This window comes from Drosophila gunungcola, unplaced genomic scaffold (assembly GCF_025200985.1).
Source record: "Drosophila gunungcola strain Sukarami unplaced genomic scaffold, Dgunungcola_SK_2 000080F, whole genome shotgun sequence".
NCBI lineage: Eukaryota > Metazoa > Arthropoda > Insecta > Diptera > Drosophilidae > Drosophila > Drosophila gunungcola.
The window spans coordinates 346,881-363,661 of NW_026453242.1; the positions used below are offsets into that span (position 1 = coordinate 346,881).

The following is a 16,781-nucleotide window of genomic DNA, read 5'->3' on the forward strand; positions in this document are numbered from 1 at the left end:
TATTTTGCGTATAAATGGACGGACGGACGGATCTAGAATATATATATTCTAATTTATGCGTTTGCATAAAAACTAAAATTATAATACCCTCTGCAAGGGTGCAAAAATATTAATTTGATTGCTTATTTGTAACATAATATGCATGGCACAAAAAATAAATAAAAACGCTCACAAATTATTTGATATATTTTCCATGCTTTCAAATAAAAGTATCGAAACATAAAATATATTCCAGAAACAAATACATACTAAAACTTGAAGTTATAATTTTTATACCCGTTACTTGTGTAGTAAAAGGGTATATTGTAATGGTTGAAAAGTATGTTACAGGTAGAAGGAAGCGTTTCTGACCCTGTAAAGTACGTAGTATTCTGGATCATGATAAACAGACGAGTCGATCTAGCTATGTCCGTGTGTCTTTCCGTCGATATCACGGAAACTATAAAAGCTAGAGATTTGGGATCTGAAATGCAGATTCTAGCAGCACATTTTTTTTTGCATTAAATCGAAGTCCCGTCCACTTTATCGTCTACAAATGGCAAATGTCTGTCATGTCACTCTGAGAATTTTTAGACCTTAGCTTTGGGACTCTGTGTGTGTGTCCCGGTCATATCTATCGGTAGAAACAAATTTTCAAAATCGAACTATGATTTTATAGTAATTAAGTCCTCTGCCGCCGATTGGCCATTGATGGTGACCAGCGAAGTTACAATTTTGTTTCCGATTATTTTGTGGGAGCTATATGATAATGACGTTAAATCCGGCTCGTTTTTGGCAGCTAGCTATACAACTGAGAGGCTAGTTTGCTTAGAAACGGACAAACGGACATGGCTAGATGGACTCTCCTAGTGATGCTGATCAAGAATATATATTCATTGCATTTTGTGGTTTTGTCTGTCGATCTTTTATGCTTTTCAAAGAATATTTGTAATTTTCCTGGGAACACGAGATTCACGTCTATCAAAAATACCAATTCGCTTGGATGTTTTCTGTGGGATAGGGTAATTGTTTCCTGTTTCAAGAGCGACGATTATTATTAAAAATGGCCACAGGAAAACAGGAGTTGCCATGAGTTACAATATATGTTATTTTATTTTGTTACAATTTATAATGTACACCATATTTTACAATAAACTTTTTTCTTAATTAGTTATATATTAATATTTCGATTTCGATTTAATCAACACCAACCATGCGTAGACAACTTCAGGACTTTTTAATGATTTTTAATAGCTTACTTACATTAGTCTTTAACACTTTGTTTTTGTAAAGTATTTTATTGTCAGTATTGTATATTCTTAGGCTATAAAACTGTAAGTTATTGTCTCGGAACTTACAACTATATTTTCTGTGTTTCTGTATTCAATACAAGCGCTACAAGAACAGTAAAATTGTTATTTAAATATTGCATGCGTTTACCAGCACACATTAATCCTTGTCGATGATATTTGTATGTTATCAGGAATCATGGCGCTTGTAGAGTTGCACACCGTTTTGAATTTGCCGTCTTCTGATAAACCAATGCAAGCGATCCTTCATTCATTTGAGCATACATGCTAACAATAAATCATTTGAAGTATCTCAACAATGGTAATTAGTAGAAAATTTTCGAATTATCATTTCCTAATTCAGGGGGTCGAACTGTATCAGAAAATCATTGTGTTACGTTGTCACCAGTACGTTTGCTACTAGTTTAACAATTTTAAAAATCTTATTTAACTTTAATTAAACACAGTTGTTTGAATATGCACAATTTATCTGAAAGTGGTAACAAAACTTTTCTTCTATATTTGTATATATTTATATTGACCAACAACTTGTGCCCTTAATTGTTAATCTCTGACATGTTGTGCTGGTAGACGCAGACATTCTTTAATTAATACATTAAAATTATAGCAAATTTTAAGTTGAATAAGATTGCAAAAAAATACTTGATTTGCATTCAGAAAATTCCAGACGTAACATATCTTACCATACGTCGTCGTACATACACTTATTTGTTACTATAATATATACATGTCAATAGTTAATAATATGCCAATACAGTACACATATTTATTAAAGTTATATTATAATTCGATATGTTAAATTTTACATGCATCTTTGCATACATTAGATTTTTGTTTCAGTTAACTAGCTTAAACCACACTGAAAAACTAAAATCGACATTTAAAACTTTGATTGAATAAATATAATAATAAGCATCATATTTGCAGCGATTTCAGAGTAACAGACGTTGGAGTTCTATAAGTGTTACTCTACATTATTATTAAGGATTGTTGGCACGGTTTTAAAAATTGTGTATAATATGTTTGTATAACGAGAGATAGGATATGTTGATGCGCAGAATGCCGTACTCAAGAAAAACAATACTTTATGGAATGATTTAATTTTGCGTTGGTTTGAATAGCTTAATGCTGATTGTATTGCATTCGTCGGTTTACTTAGATGTTGAGCAGGTAAGTGATACATTTATTTTTTGTGGAATGTCACAAAAATCCCAGAACTAATGATATCAGTTTATTCTTTAAGCTTGAGGTTTTAAAATTGGTTGGCCAAGCCAGAAGATTTTGATTACACCCAGTATTGGCTACAGATTTGATTAATGTTTATTTAGTATTAATATGCATCCGAAAATTAATGTCTACTTAAAGATCGTGATATGTTTCCAGTTAATGATTAGTAAACTTTAGTTTTTTTATAATTTGTATGTAGGTACTTCCGTGAAATTGGAATTCTTAAGTATTTAAACAATTTTATAACGTGATTTTTGAAATTGTATTGACTGAATAAGCCCTTCATATCTTATTTGCAATTGATTGTTATTAGTTGGAAGCATTTTGTTATTGGAATTCCAAACGTAACATTACTAAGTACATAAATATGTTACCTCTCGAAAAATATACATATTTTTATGAATACAGTTTTTGCACTGAGCGACTGTCATCTTGCACTTTTCAAAAAAACGTATCCAAAATGTGCAGGTCTGTTCAAGTTATTAAGGTGTCTTTTAAAAGTTTAAAAAAAATGTAAACGGCTAACCGGTATTAATCAAATGCCCCTAATAATTAATTCTACTCAAATAAATATTTACGTAAATCAGCTTTAAAACATTTAATTTTTCGTCAGTTTTAATAATTCGATTTTAACAAATTTATATTTTAAATTAAAAAAAAACATTTTTAAAAAAACATACGGCCAACATTTTTCCAAAAGCAACTTTCATTTGATAATGGTTTTGGTTCTAGACATTTAAACATTTTGTAATGGGCTCCTCAAAGAAATTTTTTTTAAATCTGTTTATTGTTTATTCTATTGTTAAGAAAAACTTTTCTACTATTCGGGGCATTTTAAAAATTTTAAAAAAGTGACACGAATTAATTAATTGACTAGACGTTCAACAATTCATGTATAATGCTTTTTAATTTCTTTAACTATTTGGCACAGTGTAAATAAGAAGTTTATCAAGAAAAAATTTATTGGACTTTTAAAACCGTGTTAGAACCAAAAGCAAGACCTTTAAATTCGTCGTAAATTTATAAGTTTCTAAAATGTCTATATAAAAGTGATAATAATTTATTGTATGCATCTACTCTTTGAACAATATTCAAATGTATTTACAATTTGATTTAATATTACTAGATGATTTTCAATTTAAATAAAAAATTTTTTCACAAGTAAATGGGGATTAAGAAGGTACCGCAGATTCTTCAATAATTGTCGTAGTCGTATAATACCATCTCAAATTCTTTAATTTCTGGTGTTTGTTCCTTTGATTGATCGTAACTTTCTAAGGGTGTATAGTAACTATCATCTTTCGGCTTTCTGTAATGTCCAAGTGTACCCAGTCGGTGGCTTAACTCATTTCCATTAGATGTAAATTTATTTTGCTCCAATTTTTGAGAAGTTGTTTTAAAAGGCCATGTTAATCCTCTCAGAATGCGGTGAAAATGATCATTGGCTTGAGGCTTTAATGTGGAAAAAATGATAAGGTTCGTTTTTATTATATATACCATTGAAATAAGTCTTGTAATTTGGTCAGACTTTTGTAGCTCAATGAAGATATATCTTTGAAGATAACGGGGAGGTTTAACTGCACTCAAAATTAAATTAAACCTAAAATTTAAAAATTCACGACACCAATTATTTTTATAACCGTTACTCGTAGAGTCTGTATGAATTGGCGTGCAGACTCTAATTCTACCAAAATGTTCCCAGCAATCTTACCAATGTGCCGGCCCTCACATCTCCATAAGCATGTGCATTTTCAAAAACTAATTTGCTCCATGTGCATAGGCGTGAGCATCCCTGCTCTATATGATCGGAAATATTTCCTTCACTGCAGTGCAAACATTTAAGTAAAGATATAAAACCCTCTGCAAAGGTATTAAAGTGCATCATACAATAATAGCAACACCTGTGTAAATAAATAAAATACAAAAAATCATCATGCTGAAAGAAAAATTCTTCATGAATAAAGATCTCAGTTTTTATACTCCTGCAGAGGCTACAATAATTTTATTCAAAAATTTGCAACGCAGTGGATGAGACATTTTCGACGCTTAAATGAACATATGTACTTGTGTTCTTGATCATCGTCACAATTAGCCTGCCTGCCCGTCTGTCCGGTATCTTGATTAAACTTTTTCTTCGCTGCTTTTCAATTTTTTTAAATATGCCTCGAGACATAGTGATAGCTAGATAGAGCCCCAAGCTAGGCAATAAAACAAAAGTGGAATTTTATCTTGTCCCTATCAGATCGTACTAGCACACAAGTTCTAATATCGCAGTTTTGAAATAGCAAATTTCCTATGAACCTAGCAAACACTTCAAGTTGTTGGTGAATTCATCTTTCTAAAATATAATTAAAATAGGCTTCTGTTGATATCAAAATTATTAAACTTAAAATTTTTGGCTTATAAACAAAATTATTTACAATAACTAATAAAATAATAATTTTTACCTCTTTTAGAAGGGATCGATTTCGCTCTCTAAAATGCGATTTTCGTATTGGGTATGTTCTTGGAATACCAATAACGGAAAGATCCCTTTCGGTGGAATCGCTTGAATATAGCTCAGTTGCGGGAATTTTAATGCGTCCTGATCTATTCCCTGGACCAATGCCTTTAGATCCAGGAAATAAGCTTTTTACTTCTTTATTTGCTTGACTTTCTTTTTTATTGTAAGAAGCAGAACTGCCGATGCGTCGTGTGCTTGCTTTGCTACCAGTCCTATGTCCATTTTTATTAGTTTTATCGCTTTCAATGTTTTGATCATTAAAAATTGACATATGATTTAAGTCACTGTACTGGTAACTATTTCCGTCAGGGCTTCGATTTTCATCCATTAATAAAGAATCAGTTGAGCTGCCGGCCTGAGGATTATAACCGAGTATGCTGTTGATTTAAAGTATTTTAGTTTAAAATGCTTATATTATTTTAGCTTTAGGCTTACTTTCTTCCGTTAGCAATTTCTTTAAGTGCCGCCGCACGAGCTTCCAACTCCTCGTCTCTACGTTGCTCTGTTAACTCCTTAGCTCTCTCAGTCCATATAAGTTCTTTGAGCTTTTGAAAACTGCCTTGTATGGCAACTGCATTTTGGCTTTCTTTTGCATTAGTTCTAGTGCCATTTGGGACTCCCATGTATCGATTTTTACTTGACCTACGTGATGAAGAAGAAGCCCCGGTTTGTGGACGCGTTTCAGCACCATAATAACGGGGTTGACTTGCACCGGGACCACTTGATCCGAATTCAACCAATTTCTGATGGTGTTCAAATGGAATACGTTGAGGCGTATTTGGCTCTCGGTTAACAACTCGGCCAAAAACTGGAGATCTGGCTCTTTCCTTTGCGCTCATCCTTAGTCTAAACATTTAAGAGAAAAAGAAGGAATATATTGCAAGAAAGTGGACTAGCAGCTACAGAGGCAGGGAGGAAAATAAAGTGTTATTTTGAGCGAATCCATATTCGCGGGTGAAGCCTAGTACTCAAATACCCGGCGTACATTTTACGTCCGTAAATTTTTCACCCCGGTACTCAGATCGACGAAAGAATACCAGAAAGTTGCAAAGCGTTTTTAGATTTCTCTGAGGACTTTTGAGGTTGGACTTGGCAGAACATATTATTTGCCGGATCAAAAAGAGATAAGTCGCTAGCGGCATTTGTCAAAACTAATATTTTTTCTTTAGTAATAAATATTTGCAATAAGTGCTGTTATACACCAGTTAAAATTCCTGCGCTGTCAGTCTAAAATTATATTATCGTCTGCCCGACATTTTTGATATTACATTTTTAGGATTTGGGATCCGTTTTCGCGGAAACGTAAGAGCAATAAAAAGGTAAGACTAAGTGATGAATCAAAAAAATAAATAATCATGTTTTATTCCTTTCTTGTCGGCTGCTTATAAATGAAAATGAGAAAAAGTATGGATTTTTTGCACGCCTCAAAAAGGAAGGTGACAAAGTAAAACGAGCCATTAAACTTTGACCTCCCTAACACCTCCTGAAAATTTCGATTACAATAAGATTCAGATATATATTAAGAGCTAAAATTGAGTAATAAGTTATGTAAACTAAGATGAAAAAGAAATAAAACAAACTTCGGCAAGCCAAAATTTATATACCCTTGCAGCTATTACAAAAATAAAACATTTTTAAAACATCTAAATTTCTAAATAAATGAATACCCATTAAAACCCATTAAAGCTGTAATGATTTTCGCCCCATTTATTCGATCGTTCCTATGGCAGCTATATGATATCGTTTTTCAATTTTAACAAAAATTAAAATTAAATTATTAAACCATTTTAGTATCCAAAAGAATTTAAAAAAAATGGAAAATTTAAGAAGATACAATTTTTTTTAGATAAAAATACATAAGTAGAAGGGTATATTGTATTTGTTGAAAAGCCAACTTCTGACTGAAATTATTATATCCTCTGCAAGGGTATAAAAACACAATACCAACCCTATTGCGGACTTAATGAAGGAATTTCGGTAGGTCCCGATTGAGCATGACCACATTTGCACTTAGCATAACCATTTTTGTGAAGTTTTTTTTTTAAAGTTTGGTCCTAAAAGGAGAAAAATACTTACGATCCCAGCATTCGTGAGTTCAAAAAAAGAGGCTCCCAAACATTATAAGTAAAGGGATCTCGATATGTTGGTATTTCATTAGTGATTTCTGCAGCTCGGGATTGCCTTTTGGAAAATCTATTTAATACGTTAACAATTTAAATTTATAATCTCTTTTTTTTTAATTGTAGATAATAATAAACTTACATCCACATGGCGCGAAGCTGTTCGCATGTTGGCTCCTGTGAGTTGAGTGAAAATGTTTTTGGTACAAACACTTCCCCAACTGTTCTTACACCACCGGAATTTACGATATGTGATGAGTCTTCAGTTTTTACTCCATTGTTATTATTTAAATTTCTTTCCCGATTGCGGGTCCCAAGAAAATTTGCATCTCCAATCCTAATGGTTGCCAGTAAGACCAATACATCAAGTTGTATATACTTTATCTGAAAAAATATAATTTTAGTAAATCATTTTTTCATTAGCTACCATGATTACACGATACTCAGTCAGTCACCTATAAAAAAACCTTTACGGGCATGCATCAAAAGGATTGTTTTTCAAGTTGTGTTTTTTTAAATGTTAACATTTCATAGTACACAAAACACAACTTAGCAATGTAAGGAATGTGTGACTTATAATAATTAATATGTTTTTGTGTAAGATTTCCTTATTTAAAACAAAAAAGTAAGCAACCTTCGGCAAGCAAAGTAAATATTCTTTAAAGCAACAATATTCCGATTTGACACAAAAAATGTTATAAGTAAAACAAAGTAATATTTATTTATTTATTTTTTTTTTTTTTATTTATTTATTTATTTATTTGTTAATGTATTTTTTAATTTTTTTATTTATTTATTTCGCCAACGGTATTCATTGCTTAACTGGCTACTTATGTATTTAACATTATTCTTAATTTCAATTTATGTTTAAGATCAGACTTGATTGATTATTTAATCGAAGAGCTTGTATACATAAATCAATGAATACATTATTTACTTGTACTCAGCCCATACTGAATAGATCGTCGATGAAAAGAACCTCATGTGGCTGTTGCAAGTTACTTGGCAGTAAGGAACGAGCGTCAGGGTTTCTCGCCCAAGCAAGGAATGACAGGTTAAAGTCACCAATAACGCAGAGATGCTGTTCGTCCAGTAGATTATAGATATTGGTCACGTTATCCAGATGGGCCTTGTAAAGAGAATAGGTACTCTTTGGCGGTATATAAGCCCCCACAATTAGTAGCGTATCCACTGGTCCAATAACAGAAACAGTCACTTGACCCAGAAGGGTGTCTTCATTCAGAAGAACAACAGACGTAACGACGTAACTGTAATCCATTGCTTATCTTCAGAATTAAGTGCACTGCATTCGCAAAATTTATATTTCTCGAAGAAAAGTGAAGCCAGGATTTAAGAGCGATGGCTCTAAACTGAAAGCGGCCACTTCCAAGAGAGCAACTTTAAGAGAACGTAGCGATAAAAGCGGGCGATGTTGTTGTTCATCCATCAGCTGATCAGAAAGTTTAGCAGAGAGCTCTACTCCCAAACGCACTTTCAGAGTCTCATCAAATCCAGAAACGCTATACGAAGCGGGAGTCTAAAATTCCAGATAGGGTTGTAGTTGCAGCATCATTGCAGAGAACTCGACTCCGGAGAGCGGACAAAGAGCATTGACATTAAAACAATGACTTTGGAGAACCTCGCTCAAAGCGGACCTTGAAAGCTCAAGCCGAGAATTTTGTGGAGCAATCCGTAATAGGAATGGAACCTGATGTTTGGCGAGGGTCGAAGAAAACGAACAACGAGAGCTCCAGCTGGCGTTGTTGGATATTTGTCGGTGAATAGAGCGCAAAGAATTCAAAATTTTGAAGAATAAAGGCAATAGGCAAGCCCAGCCTTTGTTGTGCGACCACAAACCCAGTAGATGGTGGTTTTTTGGATCTGAATTGGGTGCTGATGAAATAGGAGTATGATCAGTGTGCAACTCAAAAATTGTTTCCTCAGCAATTGGGCTATTCCTGTGGATGAATCTGCTGACTTTTACTGCTTCTGGCCAAAATTCATCGCAAAACACAGATTGATAGTATTGCTCAGCCACTCCCAGCTTAAAATTGATGAACTTCAATGCTGATATACATACCTGCATCTTTTTTAATTAAAGGTTTGCAAATTATACGGTCAGCTTTTACGCACAACTTATTAGCAACAAATTCGCACTACGCCTCTGGCTTGGTGCTTACTGCAAATTTGCCAATATGCAGAAATTTGTTGCTTGGTAGAACTTCGAATTGATCACAACTAGGGGCTAAACCAACAATGCGCCCCTGGTTCCTGTGATTATTTTTGTAATTCCTTTTGGGGTCAGCTGTTGGAGGGGTGGATACCAGAACAGCTTGCTTAGCATGATGGGAAGTAGAAGGAGTTGGTGCTGCAGTTTTCACCAATTTTTTTCCGCTGACTGACATTGTTATTGCCAATAGCAGGAACGGGAACAGCATTATTAAACTTTGAATTTAAATCCATGTATAGATTTCTTAGCTCACGAATCTCTTCCATAAGTTCTCCGATTTTAGAGTGAGAATCGTTACTCACAACACAACCGTCGCATTGCCAGATAAGGTTTGGCATATTAATTAGTAAATTAATTGCATTTTCGGGCAAATCAACACAGGCTGTGTGAAATGTGCGGCGAAAGACCGACGAACAACGGACCGCCTCGAAGCTACGTTACTGCCTTAGAAAAATGTTTACTTCAAGACAATGTGTTGTTAAAAGTAATGACATAGTTAAGTACAAATTCTTCGTATTTAATTGCTATTGCCAATAAGTCTGAAGTTGAAGTTGAGAGGTATTGAATGGTATTTATCTATACATATAGATATAGATATATTTTTTTTTTTTTTTGTGTTCAGAAATAGTCAAATTTCATTAGCCCATTTATTAATTTACGATTTGACCTTAGCCAAAAATTCGGACACCTTTGAACTTAGGGATTCAACAAAATTAAACATAATTATTGTCTTACCCATCAAAACCACGGACAAGGCAAAAAAATTAAATAAAAATTTAAAAACTTTGAAGCTATGATGATTTTCAGCTTAATTATTCGATAGTTCCTATGCCAGCTATACGATTGTTCCTATGGGAGCTAAATGCTATAGTCGTCCGATTTTGATGAAATTTAAATTCTGAAATATTTAACCAATACTATATCTCGAAGCACTAAAAAAAAATTTAAAAAAACCAAAGATAAAATTTTTTTTACTTATTTTAATGATTGTTCCTATGGGAGCTATATGCTATGTCGTCCGATTTCGATGAAATTTAAAACGTAATTCTGAAATATCTAACCATTACTAGATCTCGAAGCGCTAAAAAAAAATTAAAAAACACCAAAGTTATATTTTTTTTTATTTATTTTTATGATTGTTCCTATGGGAGCTATATGCTATAGTCGTCCGATTTTGATGAAACTTAAATCGTAATTCTGAAATAATAACCCACTATGTGTCGAAAAAAAATAGAAAAGTTATAATTTTTTAAAATTTATTTTTCCGATTGTTCCTACGGGACTGTATGCTATAGTCGTCTGATTTTGATGAAATTTAAATCGTAATTCTGAAATAATTAACCATTACTATGTGTCGAAGAACTAAAAAAAAAATTTAAAAATATAAAAGTTATAATTTTTTTAAATTTATTTTTCCGATTGTTCCTATGGGAGCTATATGCTATAGTCGTCCGATCCGGCTCGTTCCGAATTATATACTACCTGCAATAGAAAGACAACTTTTGGGAAAGTTTCATGCAGATAGCTTTAAATCTGAGAGACTAGTTTGCGTAGAAACGGACGGACAGACGGACATGGCTAGATCGACCTAGTGATTCTGATCAAGAATATATATACTTTATAGGGTCGGAGAAGTCTCCTTCACTGCGTTGCAAACTTCTGACTGAAATTATAATACCCTCTGCATAGGTATGAATATGAAAAAAAATTTAACTTTTCTTGTTTGAATTTATTTTTTAATTCTTCTGAATATAGTATTGGCTTAAAATTTCAGAATTACGGTTTTAATTTTGTTAAAATCGGAAAACGATTTCATATATCGCCAAAAATCGTCATAGAGTCGATGTTTTTAAACATACAATTATAGCTGTTGTCTGTTTGTCAGCAAGCCCAGCTGATTGACAGTAAGACCGAAGCATACCGAATCTGGTAAATTTTAAAAACTTCGGTCACACTGGAAAGAATACAGTTTTTTCGCTGGAGAAACTGTTCGTCGATCTGAATACGAACAAGAACTAGTCTTAAACAAAAACAAACACCAAACAAATGAAATGATAAATTAATTCTAAGCTTTGATTTACTAAAAGATGAGTAGAAAGTGTGATTTTCTTGCTTTCTAGGTAGCAAAATTCTTTATAAATAGTTTGTTAATTTTTTTGAGTAGTAAAATTTGTGTGTTTGTCTTAAGGTTATTAAATCGTATCGGCCCCCATAAATTATCGTGCCTTGAAAGATTAATATAGCATTTCTGTAGCGTTCCAGATAATGTTAATATCCACTCTATCCCTTTGTTTGCTTTTATACATACCAAGAGGCGGCTGCAATGCATTTTCGTGTTGTTATATTAGACTTCCGGAGTGACCACCAACAAAGTTATCGTCTTTACTTGCATCGGATTGATATGTATTGAAACACGTGGTTTTCTCTGTCGTTTTGGAAAGAATTTAAATAAAATATGAATAAGAAAGTAACAAATTTGGTAGAATATTTGTATTATCAATTATCATGCAAACTCAAAAAGAAAAAAATATAATAATACATATTTTTTTAAATATTTAGGTTGTTTTTAAAATTTACCAGAGTAGTTTGAAGCTGTTATTTAATTGCTAAAATAATTAAGCTTTAATTTTTAGTGCCTAACAACTTCCTCTTCGTTACTAACAACTAGCTTTGTTCTAAAGAATAATTGTCAAAGTTTTTGCAAAAAATTATTATTATTTTTTATTTTTAACACGCAATTTTAAGCAGTGGTAAGAAGTTAACAAGTTTGTTAAAACTGAGCAATTTTTACGATCTCACGAAGGATCCAGGTATTTAAAAATGTAATCTTAAAAGATTCATTGTAAAGATTTCTCGTCACCTAAAAATTCTAAAAAAGTTAAATTATTTATAATTAGTCTACCCTGGAAAATGTTTAAAATTTTCGGCCTGAAAGCAGATTTAGACCAGATTCCCACGACGCATTGGCTCGACCTGCGGACAAGCGTGGGTAGGTAATCATGTACCCAACGCTTCCAGAATTGGTCTCTCACCATCCGGGCTATTTGCAAGAAACACTTAAAACATTTGCTACTACTCTCAGCAGGTCGTTCGGCGGACGAGAATTAACAATAGTCTCCGCCTCGATGAGAAAGCTTTCCATTACGTGCACCCTAGGCGACACCTCTTTCACTGTATGCGCCAGGACCTTCTTCACGCATTGGATCATCCGCTCCTATAAGAGTTCGCCGGGCAGTTGAAGATCCACTCGATTCCCTTAGATGACAGCATTCCCTGGATCCTCTCCGGCTCAAAGACTTCATCGAACTTTCTGGCTTCACGATTGGCCCCGATGAAATTTTTCCACCAATCTGATCCGGTCCACGGCGGCATATAAAATTCTTCATAGCGATGAAGCAGGAATTTTTTGACAAATTGTAGGCCATCTCCTAGTGGATGTCCCTTGTGGTTAGGCAAGTAAATAGCGCGACCCATCTACTTTTCCGTTCGACGTCCAGTCGTCACTTGTAACGTTGAAAAGTAGTCCATGCCGGTTTATTTAAATGGCCAACCGTTCTCTGGCAAGGAACCCATCAATGGCGGTCGCACTTTCCGAAGTTTACATACTTGACAATTGGGAAATACCTTCTGTAGAAGTCCCCTCAAATTTGTTTTTCAAAACTTCATCTGGATCTCGCTTATGGTCCCGTCTAGGTTCTCGTGTTTCATTTTCCCATGGTTGTGACCGACAATCATCTCCCTCAGTGCGTGTTTGTGCGACATCAGCCTGGTTCCCAGTACAGCTGCTTGGAGTTCCAGTCGATGTCGTGGAATCGACATCGGGGCACATTTCGTTTTGGACTACCGCGGCGAACGCGGATTGGCTCGAATGTAACACACGCACGCGTCCTACGCCGAAGTAGTGGCGCGGTCACCGGAACTCTCCCACGTAGTTCATCTCCAGCTGCCAGCTTTCAAATGCTATGGCTAGCTCATCTGGGAGCGGCTCGTCTCATTCAACTGCTCGCGGCCAAATTTCCTTCATTAACAGTTTGGCGGTCACCAAATAGCAGCTCAAGAATTCTAGCGGGTCAAATGCTGACATGACGAGGCTCAGGAATTCTCTCTCCGTCGCCCAGTCATCACACTGCTGGGCACCCGATGGTACTTTACGCTGAATTTAAAGCCATCTGTCGCCGGCTGCCAGTACATGCCCAGTATCTTCTCCTTAGCTTCGGTCCATTTAACATTCTCGCTTGATCCTTGTGGGTTCAAAGCTTTGACAACATTATCCGAACTGGAAAAAAAACCGGCACAACTCGAAACCAGCATTAGCATGAATTTCTTTTATCCGTTTTAATACAGCAATATCTAAATCCTCGTCTGAGTAGCTATATACTCCTTGATGGCCAGGACCGCGGATCTGTATGGGCGCACCCTGAAGCATTTACATGCTGCTCCAAACGTCATAACCATCACTTCATATAAGTCTGGGTCCTGCTGGTCAATTCTGTTCCTCCACAGGAATCTCTGGGCGCATCTGTCCCGACTGCTCCTTCCCGGAAGTGGAAGAGATTTGTACTGCTGTGGGCCTTTCAAACACCACCCATCCAAGTTTGGTGGCGGCTGCGTATATTCCTCCTGCTCCAAAACTCCTATTATGCATAGGTATTCCCAAGTGCCGCATTACTGTACATCGGCAGGCGTGCTGTAAACTTCACCGCCTAAACATCTTCTCGATGCAGACTTTGCATCGGCAAATTAAGATTCGAGATTGCGTACACGTTCCTTGGTCCATGGAGTTTTGACTTGCTCGCTCCACTGATCTGCAGGCTTACCATCTTGGTGCGCCCTCTGGATGACTTACCACCAAACCATTGAATACTAAGCTGCCGATTCTCCCCTTTCAGGTCCATACTTCGAATGAGCTCTTCATCTATCATGATTGCGGAGGACCCCTCGAACAGCGCGTAGGTGTACAGAGTTACGGGAAAATGCAGAAAAGTAGGTGACCTCCGTCCGACTCGACGCAGTGGAATTTTTCTTTCATCACTGCGAAACTGTCTCTCATCCTCCTCGCGCCAAGCATCTTGCCTCGCATGTGGCTTAGGGAAACTACTCTGGCTTGTTGAGCCACCCGCTCAAGTGTACGACTGTGGGTTAGCATCCCATTCCAGCGGCAAGTCTAGTGACAGTTCAGGAATACGCTTTTAATTTTATTAAAATCGGAAAACGATATCATAGAGCTGGCATAGGAACTATCGAATAATTGAGCTGCAAACCATCAATTTGCAATTTCTTGTTTAAAAATGCCTTGTTTGTCACTTCAAGTGAACTCATGCAGCGCTCTAGTTCTTCTATAAAAACCTACATAATATTTCAGTTCTTCTTTAGCATTATAAATTCTGTTACAAAATAGAGGATTACATTTTTTTTAAAATCAATACAGTCCGGCTAGCGATTTCCCAGAACTTATCATTGGTTACAGTGTGTCAATTTACTTCTACTTTTTATTTTATAATAAATGTTATATTTTTCTCTACCCATAAACTATTAATAATTCGAAATTTACCTAATGCGGAAACAACGAATTTAATAACATAATTTGTAGCAAATGTTTACATACAATTTTTTTGCAATTTTTTTTAAGTTATTTATGTGCATTTCAAAGTGCAGGTAAGGTGCTCAGTAAATAACTTATTAATGGTGCGATTAGCTTGAAAAATGTGCAAATGCTCGTGATTCCGCATAAATAATTATTTACTTTTTCCGGCATTTTTGGTATTTTCCAATTATGCAATTACGCATTTTAGGAAAGATGAACTTTGGAGGCCATGTTTTATAGTAACTCCACGAGTCAATAGGAGGTCTCATCCCGCTGAAAAACACTGTATTTTTAAAATAACTAAAACAGATACATACAAAATAATTTTAGGTGTTGGTCATATATCTTTTAGGTACGAACTTTTTTACAAAATTTTAATCATACAAAATGGTTTTACCTTTAAATCCAGCTCTTTTTGGTCACCAATCTAACTATCACCAATGCGTAAAAGTGAATAACTTTGGGTGTTGTTTTGGAATATTAATTCAAAAAACCTGACACAATAATCTACTTTACTTCAATTTTGTAAAGTTTTGTCGTTACTTTAACACGGTTAGAAAACTGTATAAGTATTTTATGAATGAATCGCATATGCTTTCGTACTTATATATACTGTTTTCTTCAGAACAATTTAAGACATGCGCAGAAAAATATTCGCGACATTTTTAAAGCTTTATTGTAACAAGGGCGAGTTCTTACAAATGATAACTTTCAATAATTTATTGCTTCTTCCCTGTTTGTTGTTTATATGTATATCATTTATTTTGTAAATATCTATATTTTTAATTTATTTAATTTTAAAAGTTTGTTAAATACCCAAATAGGATGTTTAAAATATATTGAAAAACTGTTTGCCAAACGTTGTAAAAATCACCGTAATCCAAGCAAGCTCGTTTTATTTTAGAAAAAAGGCAATAGAGTTGATATTTCTGAACTAAACTTAAAGCTTATATTTACTGAGATCTAAAAGCTTTAAATTCCTTTATTAAAAAAAGCTTTTTTTCAAGGGGAAGACTTAAAAGTTTTGTTTGTTATCCTAGACATTTAAAAAATAGTCGGTTGATATGGACATTTTTGTTTCGATGTATTGTGTTGATATTTTGAAACGCTCTTCGTCGTCGACTCTAGATCATTTGAGAAATATCGATATAAGCCCAGTTGTACCAACTTAACCCAGATTACTGCGCACTAATATCAAAGTGACAGTTAGCAGGCCACAGTTATTAACATAATGTTTAGTTCAATTAGATCTAGAACTTAAGCTTAGAAGAATTTTTGACAAAGGTCTTTTTTTGGTAGATAATGACAAAAACAAAATATATACAGTTTTTGCTTTTTTCCAAGAAGTCTTATTATTGCCAACTTTAACCTTATTATTCGTAGTCACGCCCTAAAACATAAGTATTTTAAAAATAAGAAAATCAAAGTCAACAGGTCAACCATCTTTGTTTATGTTTTGATCAGCTACAGCTGTTAAGATCAGCTGAGATCGGAAGGTGGAAGGTGAATGTGCTCTGTGTAAACCGGAGTTTCACTTCTTTCAAAAATAATTTTTTTAAAAGTTCAGATAAGCTACAAAACCTTTGTTCCATTTTATTTAATGAAGTAAAAGCAAAAAAATCCGTTCAGATTCTTCTCTCATTGCCAACTTTATGTCACTACAAAAGATTTTTCAATAATAATTTGGGTACTCTCTAAACGACCGAATCTCTGAATTATTAAAAGTCGGTCAGCTATTCTATACAACAACGTTTCAACACCATAGATTCTTTTGAATATGTTCCCATTGGCGCGTTAGCATTTAGCTAATGCTACTCTGACATGTGAG

General features: G+C 34.5%; 1 protein-coding gene across 1 annotated transcript; it reads right to left on the reverse strand.

The window, feature by feature from the left end:
• Nucleotides 1-4,968: 4,968 nt before the first annotated feature.
• On the reverse strand, nt 4,969-15,681 carry LOC128264834 (uncharacterized). The gene is given in 8 exon segments (XM_053000549.1): nt 4,969-5,019; nt 5,021-5,396; nt 5,455-5,865; nt 7,096-7,212; nt 7,282-7,523; nt 11,678-11,794; nt 15,113-15,226; nt 15,351-15,681. Coding segments are annotated over 6 exon segments (1,218 nt in total). The 5' UTR covers nt 11,699-11,794; nt 15,113-15,226; nt 15,351-15,681.
• Between the last annotated feature and the right edge of the window lie 1,100 nt (nt 15,682-16,781).